This window comes from Chelon labrosus (genome assembly GCF_963514085.1).
Source record: "Chelon labrosus genome assembly, chromosome: 9".
Taxonomy (NCBI): domain Eukaryota; kingdom Metazoa; phylum Chordata; class Actinopteri; order Mugiliformes; family Mugilidae; genus Chelon; species Chelon labrosus.
In genome coordinates, this window is record NC_140359.1 from 10,959,736 (window position 1) to 10,977,828 (window position 18,093).

Here is an 18,093-nt window from a genome sequence, read left to right on the forward strand (position 1 = left end):
AGCAATCAGCGGTCGCTGGGCTGTACCAGTAATACCGAAAAGGAGCAAGTAACGATGGTCCTCATCAAGGAGTAGTAAGTGTGCCTTTTCTCCCTCACATCGTTGTTTTCCGTTCACGTTGAAACCGTTTTATCGACTACCTGTATGCTCAGTTAGGCAGGGCGCTGTTTGCAATGCCAAGACGCTAGTTGAAAACTTTTCATCTCGTCTCGGTGTCCGTATCAGGCACACGAGGGAAGGGTGGGATCAACCAAGAGCTGCTCTGGCCTACCGGCTTTGACAGCTATGTAGCCTTGTGTGACAGCTGCCGTTTTCCTACCGTTTCTCATAAGTAGCTGGCTTCTAAACACTTAAGTCTGCAGTTTGTGTTGTGTGTTACAAGGGGTAGGGTGTGCTGGACGTTTTTGCTTACAAGCTTCGCAGTGGCTGACGGTTTGCTAACGCTAAGTCAGCTAACCTAACGGTATAATGGGAAGTCACCAAGCCAACGCTAAGTTAACGTTACCTCAGCAATATTGACACAGAAACTCGAGGCGCCGGCCAGTCTTACGCAAGGTGAAACACTTTGATTAGTAGGTGAACTCGCAGTTTGTTCTCTTGTGCCCAACTTTCCATGTTAATCGACTAGCTTGCCGCCGGCAGTACTGTTAGAGTTATGCTAGTTAGCCGTTAGCTTTCTGAGTCATGGAGTTGTATCAAAAGATGCTCGCGTTGGTATTAAATTCATCATACATAAGATAAATATGTCACACCACGAGGCTAAACGAGCCACACTCGTAAACTAGTGTTAGCATTCTGTTTGGCTCTTGTAAACACTTGTCAGATGTGTGCTAGCTGGATCGGAAGGATGCTAGCTCTCACTTAGGCTTCGTCAGTAAATAAACTGAAATCAAGGCAGGAAATCTGTTATGAAACGATTCTTTTTAGCTCGAACTCACATACCAGTAAACCTTTCCAAGGAAATGAGTTTGGTCCTCATGTTGCAAATTTGAGCTCCTAATTCATTTGCATTCATTTTCACTCTTAAAATCCTTAGTTTAGTTTCAGTGCTGTAGTCGGATACCACTACAGTGAGAGGTTAAAGATACAAATTAGAGCCATGTTTCTTGAGTTTCTTATTCCGTAAGTGTAACACAGCTCTGCTTTAAAAGTGCATCTTTGGGCTATATGGCCTTACGTATAAAAATACATGTAATTCTGTATTTAATAAGCATCACCTGCACTAATGCATGAGTTTACTCACCGAAACCACTTCTGCGTGCACCTGCTGCAGCATCCTTTTCAAAAAACCTTTAAAAGATCTAGACTATTCTCACAACTACGTTCATTGTATTTATTTTATTTTATTTTTATTTTTTTGGTCAAATTTGAAAGCTGTGTCTCATACTACTGCCTGGTCCAGAAGTCAAAATGACTTGTCACCCAACCTCGCTTGGGAGTAATCTTTGTGAGCATATCAACACCAGGGAACACAAGGGTACAAAAGCTGCAACAGTTGTGGTTATGTTAGGGTAGAGCACAGTCTTGCTTTAGATTTGTGCTAAGCAAGAGCTTCCTCTTCCTACTTTTTTTCTTTCGCACGGTGTGGTTAGTGACTGAAACCTCTTGCTCATTATAGTAAATGATGCAATGGCTTTGGGCTGAGCAAATTGCAACCTCAAGTGGAAGAAAAAAATACACATACATTAACTTATCTTTATCATTTTGATATCTTATGTAATGAAGATGCAGACATTTCTTTCATCATTCAAACAACTGCACCTGCTACCCCTGGTCTGTACAGCACATCTGTTGATTTGTGGCCTCCAACGGGTCACTTCAATTCTTTTCTCTTCTTGTCCCTTTTCCTGTCGCACCTCTTTTGAGATTTTCCTTGTCTCATAGTCATATCCAATCTTGGATTTATTCAGCCCTAACTTTCCCACTTAGGTCTAGTGACAGGTTCCTCTCATCTTGCTGTGGTCAGCAGTGTTGGAACCAGGTAGTAGCTGATATTTCCCTCAGGAAGAGTGACCTCGGCTGACTTCCTGTTCCTGGCAGTGAGACATTTTCTGTACAATATTTCAGTTTGGTCTTCTGGATCCATGCCCTTACTACTTATATTTCTGCAGTGGTTAATTTTTGTTGCATACTGTGTGAAGGAACTGAGAATCGGCCCACCACAATCATTATGAATATAGACAACAATATAAAAGGCATTTATACGGCATTGATAAGTAACCTTGTGTGTGAATGTGTATACAGATTTGGCACGGCAAAGAACAGAATTGATTGTTAATCCTGCGAAAAGATTTCTTCTAAGATGTGGATTCCAGGATTTATTTATTTTTTTTTTTTTTCTTGCAGTTTTCTGTTACTCCTATATGGAACATGATTGAAATATAGTAATGTTTTGTTAAACATGTAGATTCACTTTATATTGATGCAGCATTTTAATGCTTCTGACAGACTCGTATTGAACAGTGTCTATGTCTCTTTTGCAGCCGTGTGGTTTTACCCTGTAGTGTTGAGGAGGTGAGTAAAATTAATTTGATTTTGTCGTCATTTAATAGCTTCTAGGATATATCTAATTTAATTTTTGCTAGTTTATACAGGTAATAGAAATGTTGGTCTGTATTCCCATACGTTTCTTTTCCACCGTGACCTTATCAGTTTTGTTGTTGGAAAGAAATTTATATGCAAGCTTTTTGGTCAAACCAGTCCATGTTTAGTTGGTCTAATAAGCAGCCCTTATTTGGCCTGAAAGTGCCACTTTGGGGTAGTTTTTTTTTTTTTTTTTTTTTTTTTTTTTTTTGGAATTGCATCATGTCTGTGCCTTTCCTTTAAGCAATCGCTTAATCCTCACAAAGAATAGATGGTAATGAATGTTTCTTTTGTTTCAGTTTTCAGTGCTTGGCTGCTGGTTGCCTGCTAAGCATCATTTGTAGTTCTTGTGATTGTTCTAGCAGACAACTGTTCCCTGTGTCTATAGAGGTTTATATCATGACTCCCAAACTCACACCTGGCAGCCTTATATGGAAATAAAGTCTCTTGGCAATTAGTATCGCATTTTAAAATTCCAAATAGTTGAAAAATAACTCCTGCTCAGGGATCAAATAGAGCCAGACAGCCAACCAACACACTAAAATTTAAGATGTACTGATTAGATCTTTCTTTTATTTTGATATTTTGGAAAGGCAGCAGCATAATTGAATAAAGATCCTTTACCACAAGTTTAAAACATGTGTATTCACCTACAGAACCTACTCCATTGGAGTGACGGCAGGACAGTTACAGTGGACTATGTTTGTTATAATATTTACTCAAATTTCAGATGTCTGCAACATACATCACAACTTGTAACAGTAACTCCAAATCTGTGGTCGGAACGCACACTATTAGGGTGGTGATGTCACACGATGATTACAAGTATAAGAAAGAAAATGATGGTATAAAGATTTTTTTTCTTGTGCAATGCCGGATACTTCCGACTTCCTGTAAATGTAACGGTGTAAATGAATCATCATTGTTGGGTTAAAAAGCTTAGTCATTTGCACAGTAATGCCGTAGCCTATAATTGGGTGCTTAACTTCAAATGATCACAAGCAAAAATACACTTAAAACACACACAAAAAAAATAAGATGAAATGCAAACTTTGGCCAGTTGGTATGGTTATGGAAGCAATAAAATGTTATCTAAATTTGCTAAAAGCTGCCAAGTGTTTTTGTGTTAAGTTTCTGTTATTTGTGTTGCAGTATCAAGTGGGACAGCTGTTCTCTGTGGCTGAGGCAAGTAAAAATGAGACCGGTGGTGGTGAGGGCATTGAGGTACTCAAGAATGAGCCCTATGAAAAAGATGGAGAGAAAGGACAGTATACACACAAAATCTACCACCTAAAGAGGTATGTACTTGTTTTTTTTTTTTTTTTGTCATAGTGTAATGGCTCTGTGCTACCAGTCAGTGGCAGTGTTGTCTTATCTCTGAAACATTTTTAAGTATACGTCTTCTTCCTACTCAATTGTTCCTTTAGAGCAGTGGTAACTCAAGCTATATGTTTTCCTTCTCTGTTTTCTACCCACATCTACCCATTCCTGTCCTCCCCACCCTACAGTAAAGTCCCAGGCTTTATCAGGCTCATTGCCCCTGAAGGCTCCCTGATATTCCATGAAAAAGCTTGGAATGCCTACCCCTACTGCAGAACCAGTGAGTCCCCCTCCCCATATCACGTATCTGTGCTTTACCCTGGAATGTTTTTTTTTTTTTTCCTTTTCCTGACTAGTTGCTCTTGTGTTTCTTGCATCATGCTGTGGTGTTATTTTTTATGTTTACATATATCTGTTTTCTGTCTCCCCTTCTCCTTATGTCCAACCTTGATCCAGTTGTGACGGTAGGTCTGTTCTGTTGCACTCATTATATAAAATGTATTTAATTAAATAAGAAATTTCGGTGTAATGTATAGAACAATTTATACATTGTGCTCCCTGATGCCTTTGAATTCCAGAATGAGTACATGAAAGACAGTTTCTTCATTAAAATTGAGACGTGGCACAAACCCGACCTTGGAACACAAGAAAATGTGAGTACAACCACATTAAAATCAGGCCAGTATTCATGATGAAATATACCTTTGCCTTGTTCTTGTTACATTATTTTTATTTTTTTCGTCTGTGTGTGTCCAGGTGCACAAACTAGACAGTTCCACGTGGCAGAATGTGACTGTTGTCCCCATTGATATTGCAGACAACAGTGAAGTGTCCGCTGCTGTAAGTAGAAACTCTTCGCTCACATTTCCAGTTTAAGATTAAGAGTTTGGCGCCTTCATGTGGACAAGCAAGATCATTACCAAACTAATTGCCACCCTCAGGGTGTGAATTACAGGGGAGCTAGGGGGAGCCTGGTTCCTCTAAATATGAAGTGAGCTCCCCTGAAAACATTATTTGTGAAGTTTCGGGTGGGAGGTCTGTAGAATATTGACAACAGGCTATTTTATTTTTATTTTTTTAAGTAAAATAACGCTGTTATTGATGTATGATTCTTGCATGGAGATGATTTACCACAAATTTATTTTAATAAATGTATTGACATACGTGCTATTCGTGTTATCACAATCGTAGTGTGGCGGGAATTTAACACAAAGATCAAAGAAATACTAATGTCATCGTTGGAAAAACGGAAAAGGAACAAGCTTTCCTACTCGCTCTGTGCTGAACCATTCATTTTTCTGTTTTTGAAGTCAGGATGCACTGGGTTACTACTAAAATAAGCAACATGCCTGCCTCTCTGGCATCTCCCTGGTGTTGAAAGGAGCACACCTTTTTTTCCCTCTGTAGAGCCTCCTTACTAATGGGAATAATGATAAATACTAGCTAAATCAAGTGCTGCAAAAAACAGAGAAAAATGAAGTTGGCATGACTTAAACATGACAGACGATCTTTTATCTAACTTCTGAGTTCGGTGCTGAAATACTTCTAGGTACTTGTTTTATCTACTTGAACATATTTTATGAAAGTAAGGGGTCCAAAGCTGGAAACGTGTTTTAATAAAATGTCTGGTAGAGTTGGGCTGTATGTCAACATTTTTCGGCTGTATCAATCCAGAAACCAGCAATTGCCAATGTATTGGTGTACGTGTGCTTAATAGTGTGTTTAGCCACTACAAAACAACATTAGTATAGTTAACACATAAGTTTTTATGTGACAGATATTCAGTTTGAATTAATCTGATTTTGATAAGCTGTAAAGATGGACTGAACAGCTGTCTGACCCAATTTGAAAAAGATAGCAATGGCGTCAGATGAAGGACACTTGGGGAAAACGTGACATTAAATAAGATCAGGAGGCTCAACTGCACGTACAGTTTCAGACTCCTGCTGGCTCATGCTTTGTACTTTACAGGTTAATTATTTACCAGTTTGAGTTGTCAAGGAGGCAGACCATCGAATTGGAAAGATAAATTGACAAACATGTGCAAGTAGTTTGTTTTGTAAAGTATTTGGAATAGCCGAAATGTCTTGTTTTGTTCAAAATTCAGTTTATTGTGTAAAACAGACAAAAATGAAGAATGAATAGTTACTATTACTATCTAACTGGTATGCAATTCCCATGAGCAGTTCAGGATCTTTACATTTAAAGGTAATATACACTGTTTGGGAATATAAAGGTTGCATCAACATTTCAAAATATAAATTAGACTTTTTTTAATACTCCAATTGGAGTATCTGAAATTGTATTTGAAGATGTTACATATTATTGCTGTTCTTGACATCACATTGCCTCATTTCAGTGCGGCTCTGTGTGCGCACAAGCATATGTGTGGTTATTTGGCTGAGGAGCATTGGTTTCTGTGTGTGTGTGTGTGTATGTGTTTGTTTGTGGTGGGTAGTTAACGAGGCGGACGTGTTTGCCTTGCTGGAGGAGTGTGTTGTGTCTGAGGGCCCTATCAGCCCTCAGCCTCAGGCATGACTGCAGGGCCTAGGGCGTACCGCCAGCACAGATGAGTTTGTTAGTGTAATTAAGGCTCACAGTGCTGCGTGCCCCGGAACTAGACAAACACACACGACTTAAACACACTTGCGCTTTTACACACACTCTTTGACTTGAGGAGTAGCTCCTTTTCGTGTACCACAGCGCATCGATTCACAGACCTCATTAGTGCCGCACACTGTATTGTTATAGTGATGGAGCTCTCAGCATTAAATCGGCCAAATTATTGTGTGTGCGCGTGTGTGTATGCAGAGGTGCGATTTCATTTCTTTCCACTCGTTTGGCACCCTCCTGTTGGCCAGTAGCCCTGAAAAAGTAGCTTTTAGCTGCAGGCGCATCATGATTTATTTAAAATTGCTGGGCCCTTGAGCTGTTGATAATTTGAAAGCCATTTCATTTATTTGTATTACCATTTCTCTTGCCTGTTTTATGAAGTCAACTTTGTCATGTACCCATGCCCGGCATGTGTGCTCAGCATCCCTCTGTGTTTTTGTATTTGAATTTAAACTCATTGTGCCACGGGACCAAAGTCCTCCTGGGTAATGGGACATAATTGGTTAGTCATGACCGTATGAACTGTATATATCTAGGGTAAGGAGTGTTGTTGCAGTTGGAACTGTAGACACACACAAATACTTGGGTGTGCAGTACAAATACTCATGCATGTAGATCCAAGCATATTCACGAGCATTCACCAACTGACACACAATGTCACTCTAATGAAACAGATGTTGCTGTTGGCATCAGTGCCACATAGATGGTCTTTTATCTCCTAGCCACTTCTAAGCTGAGATGTGTTCTGGTCTTGCTGTATGATGTTATCTCTGGGGATGGCAGGGTTTGGAGTGTTAATTCAGTACTCCTTGGGCCATTCAGTGACCACGTCTCTGTTCTGATCTCCTAGTTTAGTTGGTGAGTAGTAGTTTAGGACAAACAGACCTCTTTGGAATTAAACTTTCTTTGGTTTAAGTAAATTAACGGATTGATTTGTAAATGAATTCCTTTTTTAACAAAAAAAAATTAATAAATAGGCAAACATATAATTGCAGAATGGTCCAAGTGGTCATCCATGATCAGTGGATATTTTATCTGAATGATAGAAGTCAATTCTTGCATTGAGAGTGATCACTGATCAACCACTGATTTTCAGAGGCACGTCTGCTTCACCTACCGTCTTTTTTTTTTTTAGTTGGGCAAATCTTTTAGATTTCTTAAAACTGTTAATAACTCATTTGTTTCATTTGGTAATTGCTTAGTTTATGGTGTACCATTATTCATATCTAAGCAATATGATGCGTTAAGTTTATAGACACTTATTTAACAGTTTGTTTCAGCTCAATATCTTATGCTGTGTATTGTATTCATAATAAAAAATATTGTTCTCACTGTAGGATTACAAGCCAGATGAGGATCCTGCTAACTTCAAGTCAGTAAAGACCGGCAGAGGACCTCTTGGGCCCGACTGGAAGGTAATACTTGCACACAAATGTTTTGGGGTTTTTGTGTGTGTGTACTGTTGCATTAACCCATCTTCCCACATTGGATGCTTTACACTGGATTGTTTCAAGTGGGTGTAAACAACTGGTCGTAATCATTTACACAAGAGCTGCCACTGGTCTTTTGACAGTTTTACCTCTTTTAATATGCAGTTCTTCTTGATTAAATCTGGCTATTGCTGTGTTTTATAAATGTAAACTGAACATTTCCAAGGCACTCAATAAGATAAGGTTGATCTTAATAAAATCGAAGAGTGCAATATCTTAGGGCAAACTGTCATCCCAACATGGAGGCCTTTGTAGAGGGCAAATGTGACATAGCTACACAGTTGTGTTCCTGGGATGGCAGCAATTACTGTGTAACAATTATAGGAGAGACCCACAATAAACAAAATCTGCTGCTGAAAATAAAATGCACGAAATTTTGACCGGTAAAACCAGAGGATGTGTGGGACACATTGAAACACAAGAGATGGAGAAGGTTCAGTGGATTGAAAACAAAGATGGGGCTTTGTATGCTGTCTTTGGTAGTTGCAGCAATGCTGTTGGGATAGTCCTGCTGCAGGTTCATATGTAATATCAGGATTAATTCATTTTGTTTTTTATCGAAAAAGCATGGAGAATAATTGCAGGGTTCAGGTTTTCATACAGCAGCTTATGCAGACACATCTTATTTGGTTTTGCATTTTTAATTTAGATTCAGTTTTCCAGAGGATTGCTTTACATACACTTCCTTCCACACTAACTCCATTGCTTACAATAATAAAGCCCCTGCACTGGATGAAGGCTCAAGTGGGGTCCACAGCACTATAAGCCTGCAATCTGATGACATCATCCCTCTCTTGGCTCTAATTTAATGAAAGGGAAATTTTAAGTCACCGGGTCAGAGAAAGTGATCGATTCTGAATTTGACAAACAGCTGTTCTGTATAAAGATCCAAGTATTGACTATGTAGTAGTTCATCTACACAGAGAAACTTTGTCAGGAATTTTGTTGCATACCCCTCTAAACCCTGCCATACCCTGCAGCCTCACAACTGGGTCCTGCTCACTGAGCACTGAGAATTTCTATTCTACAGTGGAGCCATCAAAGTTCACCATGGGAAACTTTCCTGTGTTTCAAGAATTTTTAAAGAACAGAGGCAGCCAAACAGCTTTAAAAAGTATGAATAAAGAAGCACAACTTTTATTTTATGTTTTTAATTAGATCACTTTCCCGTCCGCTGTGGACATGGAGAAAGACTGTTTTTGAAAAGGTGAAAAAAAAAAAAAAAAGGAGTTATGTGACAACAGAGGCACAATTTCTGCCAGCTTCTCAGAGCAATAAAACTCTTGTCTATCTCTGCATGCACACATGCTTGCATATCGGTACCCTTTGTATTTCTGAAAACTTCTGCTCCTTTGAGTGGGGCACAGAGAGGGAGAGAAGAAATGTCACCGTAAGTGTTTTGATGTAGAATCCGTTTCATGTGAAGTTCTCCTTTAGCGATGACAACTTTTCTAAACCCACTGCAAATTTAGAAATGTTTCTCATTTCCCTTCACTCGCACTCTTCCATGATCGTAGCATCAAACGGCAGAGGGATGAGGGTGATTGAGGCGGGTCTGTGGCATTTTCTCTTGGAATGCCGAGCCAGAATGAAGTGATTAATTAAACAGGTGTTCTCGGAGGGAGTGTATATGTGTTCTGGGGGCGAGGAGGTCCTAGGTGTTAATAATGTACCCGGCTTTGCACTGCGGCGCCCTTATCGCTTCGTGAGCACCGTTTTATCTGCCTTCTGTGGCCACAAAGGCATGCCTGTCGGGAACGGTGTCGCTGTCAGGGCGGCAGCAGAGAAATGGTCCCTTCATCTGGAGTTTATCCACTTTGCTGTGCCCCAGCCCCCCTCCTCTTTTCCTTCTTTTCTTCAGAGCGAAGCAGAGTGCAAGCAGCGGATGGATTTAGAAAGTGTGTTGTAGATTAGGGCACTTTTATCTGTGCACGGCACATCTTCATATTGATAATTATTTCAGCAAGCTCCATACCCAAAGCATTATGTATTAATGAATTTTTGTGTTGAATGCATCCAAGATTAGTCTAAAATAATATTCTCTCAGCCTTACATTTCTCTCATTGGAAAGTTTATGTCAGGTTTTTGCCGGGTTATTTATTCTGATGCAATGCTTTAAAAAGTGATGGGTTCTAAGTCTTGGCTTTCTTTTACCGCTCTTCTCCCAACAGAAAGAGTTGCGTAGTAAACCTGAATGCCCACGGATGTGTGCCTACAAACTAGTCACAGTCAAGTTCAAGTGGTGGGGCCTGCAGACCAAAGTGGAGAACTTCATCCATGAGGTTAGAGTGACATCTTCACACTGTTTAAAAGCACATTGTTTTTTTGTTTTGTTTAAATGAGTTGTGTTCAGTCCCTGAGAGTTTGAAGTGTATAGAAACAATGCTTTCTCTCTTGACTGTCTGGTTGAACCACAAGTTAAATTCCAGTGTAGATTTGACAAGATGTGTGTGTGTGTGATATACATTTATTTATTTATTTTTTATATATAAACGCATCTTTAATTGTTTCAAGCAAATTGTAGTTGGAGTTTTTCCCAGTGTATTTTCTTGGCCAGTGGATCTTATTTCAAACATTTATTATCTGTGTGATTACTGTGATGTAGTTTTATTAGCATTGTCAACATTCCAATTACTCTCATCTGTTTTGTTATTATATGTTGCCTGCTTCAAAACCATGAAATCAAGTGTAATTACATATCAGTTTGGAAAGCAATACTTTTTTATATGGACTAAATGACAACAAAAATGTCATCCATATTCAAATGCTGTTTGACTTTCAAGGAGGTCCATAAAAATCCTCTTGTCTTCTCACAGTGCGAATGATTGCAGATTCTAGTCTTTATCCATGAAGTGTGTATACTGTGACACCCAAGTAGTTGTCATTGCTCATAGACGTCCAGGCATCCCGTATGAGAGCAACATCCTTTGCTTGCTCATTCAGGTTCATCCTCCTTGCCCTCTTTCAATCATTCCAAGTATGTATTCTTGAAACAATGGTTCCTCTCAAAGGTAAATTATAAGAGCTGTCTCCCAAGGCAGTTTGAATGGTTTTTTATCAGCCCATCGTCTTTTACAGTGTTTGTTGGGCAGCAGTTTTTAGCTATGAAAATTACTTTTTCACTTGTATGTTTTGATATTTACCACATTCCTGCAGTGTAGATTGGTGAAGTTCTGTTACAATACATTTGGTAGAGTGTTTTTTCAAAGACAAATTACTTTTTGAGGTAAATTAAAGTCAGCTTTGAAAATCTTTCAGATTCCCTTTGTTTTCTCCATCGATCCATCAGGCAACTTTTTAGTTTAAAATTTTCACCCAAAATTCCATCTTTTGGTCCAAATACTTGGAGTTTGGTAGCACACGTGGGCACAAATCATTAGTCAGCCGCTACAAGACGCAAATTAATCAAGTCAAATTTACTGCAAAAATGTATGTGTTAATTAAGAACATGGACTGTTATTGATAGTGTGATAATTAACCAAGCCTTAACCAAAAGTTCCACTGTCTCCCACAGCAAGAGAAGAGGATCTTCACTAACTTCCACCGCCAACTCTTCTGTTGGATTGATAAGTGGGTGGAACTGACCATGGATGATATCCGGAGGATGGAGGCAGAAACGCAGAGAGAGCTGGAAGAGGTTAGTGGACAAGTTAGTAATAACCAAAAAGTTAAACGTTGGGCATATGATGTGCATATCGCTCAGTAATTGGCTTTGCATGCAGAACTTTCTCCAACTTCAAGATTATATATTACCTTACATTACAGTTTGAATACTTTCCAGTGTTTGAGATGAACCAGTACGACACCAGTTTAGGTTTATCCTGATTTGTACATGTTTTTTTGTTTAGTTTTTTCGTCATTTGAACTACTGTGTGTCTGATCGGGGAACAAAAACACAATTTAAAGAAACATACTTTTAACAAAAACATTCCTCTTTCATTGTTTGAAAGTCCTACCTACACCTAATTCCTAATCCCCGTTTTGTGATTTCATATATTTTATTTCTGTCCAGATGCGTAAGAAAGGTTCTGTACGAGGTACAAAGGCTGCAGAAGAGTAGCCAGTCCGGGTGTAGGTGTAAGTTATGATTGGTAGGGACCAGTCTATTTTGGGGTCTTATGGGGGCTGTGCCGTGCCATACCAAATCAGCAGCGCCTGCGTTTCCACTGCAGCCTCAGTGATCAGTGGTCCTGCCTTGTAGCAAGGTGAACCACAAACAACTTTGCCCATCTTATACCCTGTCTTCAGGAAGAACCCCGTTTGTAAAGTTTCACCACATTAATCACTTAGTACTTGTGTGACTGTTTAGTTTCACTCCTGTGTTCCTGTTTATACGTTCACATATCGTGCTTATTTTACTACCATTTTTATCCATATTAAACTCATGTTAAGTTACTGCTTACATAACAAAACTTCCTGCTATAGTTGCTTCCCACCCAAAAGCTACTGCTTCTGTCACAGATCTGCCAGGTCGCTTTTATTGTGAAGGAGCCTTAGGAAATATAGAGCATTTACCACACAGTTAGCAAAACTTCATTAGCAGTTCAGGTACGCTACTTTTGTTTTTCTCTGCAGTGTAGTGGGGGAAAAAAGCTTATGGCAAGCCAGTGTGGTTCAACTGATTGTGGCCGTTCATGGCACGGTGCTGCTAACCCCCCCACACACACTCTCACTCAATGGAAAGAACCTCTTAGATACTTTCTCTTCTCGTGTGGGATTTTTGTGTTGATGCATTTCTTTGCTGCTTTCACTTTTCTCTTCGGTGTTGGAAAGGGCTTTTAGTCCACTGTGTTTTATGTGCACATATGTATACATTTTCACATGCAACTCCTGTGCTCATTCTGAAGTGTTTAATCAATAACACCAGAAATATGACGTATGTGTTAGGTCGTTAGATGTTTGCTGACCTAGTCAAAAATCTCCTGTCATGGTTTGCATGAGTGCATGTTGAGAATGTATGTGTGTTCACACATGCTATTTTTAAAAGGTGCCAAGCAGCTAAAAACACACAAGTCTGCCTTAGTACCTGCAGTAAACAGCATCCCTGTAGACGTATACAAGGCAGGGACGTCTGCTTCTAAATCACAGGTTTTCATTTCTGTGTATTCTTTGTAAAACTTAAACTTTGCTTTGCTCTTGGAGCTACTCCAAATATCCATTTGGGAGTTTTTGGCCGTACAAGGAGAACAAGGGAGGAATCTGAGCTGGACTGGCCAAAGTGGGCCAGTCTCAAACATTCCTGGCTTACTACCAAAATACAACATTTTGTGTTTCGCCTTCCCCCTTCTCACATCTCGCCCAATTCAGCATGTGTTTCCCATTTTCCCTTGGAGTAAGTAAACAGGCGGGTGCCATCAAAGAGGGCTGTGGTGAGGAGGCCGACAACGCCTGAACCTCTGAGCTCAAGGGTTAGCAGGGTCACAGTTGGATTGTATGGGATGGCATGTGATGGTGACCGCAGCCTTCATACAGTCACTTCCATTCACATTGTAGACAAGACTATGCTAGGCAAATGAGAAACTCTACATCAAGGAGACAACTCGCCAACGGTTATGTCTGTATTCTCCATGAATCGTGGTTGAGTGATATTGCTGCAGAAGGGGGAGGCATCTGAGGAGGAAAGGGTGCGGGTGGGGTGCTTCAAGATGGCTCCTTTTCCCTCATTAACATACAAATGGAATTCTGCCGTTGAGAAGGAGTCTGTGCTGTGATTGAGGGAAAAAAGGGAGGGAGGATGGGGGGAAAGGATGGAGAAGTGGGAGGGTGAATCCTTGAGCCATTTCATCAGATCTGTCTATTCCTCTGTTTAGAGCCAGTGTTAGTTTGAACTGTTCCATTAAGGTGTTCGGCTATCAGATTCTAACACTAATTGACTTTCCAAAGCCATCAGCCTCAGGGTGGGAGAATTTGAAAGTGATGCTTTTATCTATCTAGAAGACAAACAGGAGGCTTGATAAGGACTGTTGGAGCTGATTTTTAAGGAACTGAAGATTTCTGTTTGCAAAAAGAAACATGTTATATTTTAATGATTTGCAAAACAAGAAGTAAAACCTAAAAGTCTAAAGCATTTGTGGAGTAACTAGCAACTTTTCGTGAGGTTTTCCACTAAATCTGTCCTCACCTGATAAGCTTACCTAAATCTTGCGTGTGTTAATTTCTCTCTGTTTCCCCCACAGCTTCGCAAACGGGGTGACGTACGAGGAACTAGTGCTGCAGACGAATGAGAAGGCAAAGGATTTTAAACACCCACGATGACCGCAGTGATGGAGACTGCTACGAGGGCTCCTTTGGTGCCACTTTTTACCTTAACCAATTCAGGCTGTGGAGGAGGGAGCACCGCTACCTACAATCAATAGAGCAGACCCCTCACTTGAACCCAATCATAGACATTCTATCCAGTGAGGAATTGATTTCTAGAAACCAACACGATCCTAGCTGATAAGACTGGTTAATTTTGATCTCCTGAGCAGAGATAGGCCAGCTGTCAGCATCATGTTATTGAGACTTAGCCTTTTGGAGAGATACGAAGAGGAGCTACTTGCAGTATAGATACATTCTTACACAAACAAATTCACCAGCTTGAATCCATAGTGGCAGGTATTGGGCCAAACATTTCCTCTGTATTATTTAGATATTATTATTTTTCTTGATGTTGCCTCACAAACATTCCTCACAAGATGTTGCTCTGTATGACCCTTCTTTGTCTCCTTGGTCTTAACTGTACACACTGTGGCTCAGTGGTTTGCATTCCCTGGCATGAGACTGTTTGTCATACTCATGTTCTTTCCTGCCACAGCCTCCATTAAGTGATTACTAACACCCTTGGCGCCTGGGCCCATTGTAATCCTTCTCCCATCACCCCACCTCACCCAAAGCACTGCATCTTATTAACACTGACAATCATGCCTGTACAGGTATTCGCTCTTCACTCCCATACAGACTTAACAGAAACCCACACACGCATATGACGCATATACATCTTGCGCATGAAGGTAAACCTGAGTTCATTCTTGCGTGTACACACACACACAGGTGTGGAAACCTTTGCGCTGACTGATCTCTTAAAACCTCAAGATGGGCAGATCCATGCAAGCTTGTTCCGCTAAAGGATGTTACATTGGATGTGTTTACAGCTCTTACTGATTCCCCCCCAGCCCCCACCCTTGCTATTCTGGAGACATTCACACATAATGTACAACACAGCACTCACCTCCCTCACAGATGTCCCTAAAGAGAAGAACTGCACTGAAAAACAGCCACAGATGGTGCTACACCCCTCTAGCCTCTGTCACAAGCCAAACTGTACTGCACCCACCCAGCCCACCCCAGAGGCCTCTCTCACTCATCTGGCTCTCTGAGGTAGACTGTTTCCAAAAGGCCTCCTCTTTTACCTAATTCTAGTCATGTTTACAAGTTCATAATTGCCTTATCAGTGCCCAGTCAGAACCAGCACCACACACTGCTTGCCTTAATCTCCGGACCTTTCTACCTGTCACACGTATTGTACATCTGCTGCCAGCCACTCCTCCAGCTACCTCTCTCATTTCTGACTGGCAATTTTCCTGATGCCATGCATAAGCGCCTAGCTGCTACTTGTTAGGAATCAGTCTTGGCAAACAGAGCTTTATGAGTGAAGTTGTTTTTCACGACTCTTTAGTTTCTTCAGGGTGTGGAATTTCTTGTGATTCCCTTCATGTTTCCCGATGTGTGTCACAGCACCTGAACAAGTGCAATTTCTTGAGCAAGCAAAAATTTGTGAGTTGAAGCCGTAGCAGGCAGTGTGCGCCGCTGTCACTGCAAAGAGCTGCACATTTACATCTCTGCCACAGACCAGCCGTTGGATAGATATGCCATATTAAGGACTTTGAAATCTATAGTGCACTTTCACTCTTTAGGCTTCAGAACCACATATCATTGGCCTACAGTGTTGATTATCACTAGTGTTACATTTATATGATACTGTGCATGTGGTTTCCTCATCTGATCCACTGATGTTTTTTTTTTTTTTTTTCCTGTATTTTAGCGGTCTGTTACTGTCTTAAATTGTACAACAGGATTTGGGGTTTGTTTTAGAAATCTAGTTTCCACGTATAATGAAATATTCTTGGCTCAAAGATTCTAATGTTTTAATCTCTGTCCTTCTAATAATGAGTAATTGGCTCGTCCAAAGAATGTAAATGGATTTCTTATATGTTTACACGTGTTCACCAATTGTAGATGAAGATGGGAACATTTGGAAGCAGTTGTCTGTGGCAACATTTTTCAGCAACAAAATCTTCTCAGGTGAACGGTGTTACAAGGATCTTTTTTTTTTTGATATTGTTGCTCATCAGTTGTTACAAATAACTGACTACCTTTCTCCATGCCATATCCTTTTCCCTGGGAAATACGGCATTACACTTTGAATATGATGGGATGGTTACAGCTTGCTCAATTTCATTACTGTGTATGTGAGACAGGCACCTGATCTTTACTGTACTGGAACTATATGCACATCTCAGAGCAGAAAGCGTGAGACGTTTGTCCTACAGCGTAATCTGTGTTTCCAAGTCAATCTTAACGATTCCTCCTGTCAGTTGAATAGAGAACCCAATGGCTAAAAAATGGCTTAAATCAATGGTTTTTCATCAGCTAAGACGACTATGATGTTGGGGAGAGGACGTATCCACAAAACAACTGTACAGTCTTATCCTAATTTATGAAGCTCTTTAATTTCTCTAAGGCTTACTTTTTAAAGGTTCTGATCAGCTTTTGAAAATCAGGGGACATGGTAGCGAATGTATGATATATTGTGCCTTTTCTTTCCGTAGGTCTTTTTGTCTGCTTAAGTCTACATATTGTATCAATAAATTTTGTCTGTAAAATACATTTCAGGTTGTGCTGATTTGTCTCATTTTATGCAGGTTGTTGCAGGAGATTTAAGGCTTTGCCTCCAGGGATGTGCTTGTGTTCATGTTTCAGGCCAACGGATGTGCCGGAGATTGGCCGAAGAGATCGTTGTCCCATTTATCTGGCTAAGACGTAGACCTGCGAATGAACATACGGCATCTTAGGATGAGGTTTTGTTTTTTTTTTTTTTAAGTAATACACAGTAACATTTTAAGATTGAAGATTAATTTGTTTTGCTTAGATTCAGTTGAAGTATATTTGTCAAGGGCTCAGACTTCAAGTATTTTTACTTCTGTAAAATACAGATAGGATAAAACCTTTCTTCATTGAAGCTATTGGTGACTCCAGTACGGACTAGACTTTCTGTGACCTGCAGGTCAGACAAGTCGCACAATAACAGCGGAATCTGTACTAAAGAGCAGGAAAAGCCTCCAGTCTGCTGGCTGAGATAGCTGCCTTTTTTATTGTTTGTAGAGGAATGGTCACATGGGCCGGCTGCAAGGAAACCAGTCATATCTGCCGCAGAACAAGCAAATAATGCTGTTTCTAAAAGGGGAGATGGGCAGACTCGCCCACACACCTCCTGTTAAGTGGCAGCTCACAGTAGTCTACACTAGGCATGTATCCATCCATCCATGTGTCTCCCTCTCAGAGAAGATGAAGGGACATGTCAGGAGTGAGCCCCTCTTGTTTAAATAGATGCGGCAACAGATGAAGAGAAGAAATGAATCTCAAAGAGAGGCTCGAGATTTGACACAGCAGGACATCTAGGCACGTTACCAAAGAACGTCTCTGTGCTCGGAGCTAAAAACACTATGAGAAAGCCAAAAAACGACCAGTTTATTGCTGTAACGCATGAGAAAAATTCACAGTATCCTCAGATCTGTCATGGTGTGTAGTGCATGCCAGCAACACCAGTGTTCACATGGCTGCATTTCCTGCCACAAGACAACACACTGGGTTGAGAGCTTCTGTTTTTGGAGGAAGTGGCCCAGTCGAGATTAAAGTCGCAGTTTGGTCCACACCTACGGTGTTTGTGTACAGTATGTGACCCTCCCCTGGGGCCAGATTTGCTCAGGGGCTGCAGGTTTTCTTGGAGAGGGAAGTTATTTCTGGCTTACATGGACTGGCAGTGATGTCACGAGTGCTTCCTCATCCTGCAGGCTCGGGTCAAGTTTAGCCCCAGAGATTCTCCTGA

At 40.6% G+C, this 18,093-nt stretch overlaps 1 protein-coding gene across 1 annotated transcript; it reads left to right on the forward strand.

Annotated features, from left to right (window-relative positions):
* The first annotated feature begins 6 nt into the window (after positions 1 to 6).
* LOC311493332 (phosphatidylinositol transfer protein beta isoform-like) lies at positions 7 to 16,907 on the forward strand. Its single transcript, XM_084551941.1, has 10 exons — positions 7 to 74; positions 2,484 to 2,514; positions 3,736 to 3,881; positions 4,092 to 4,212; positions 4,482 to 4,556; positions 4,660 to 4,743; positions 7,854 to 7,931; positions 10,178 to 10,288; positions 11,521 to 11,643; positions 14,183 to 16,907. Exons 1-10 carry the CDS (start codon positions 55 to 57, stop codon positions 14,228 to 14,230), a joined length of 837 nt encoding a protein of 278 aa, XP_084408067.1. The 5' UTR covers positions 7 to 54; the 3' UTR covers positions 14,231 to 16,907.
* Positions 16,908 to 18,093: the final 1,186 nt, after the last annotated feature.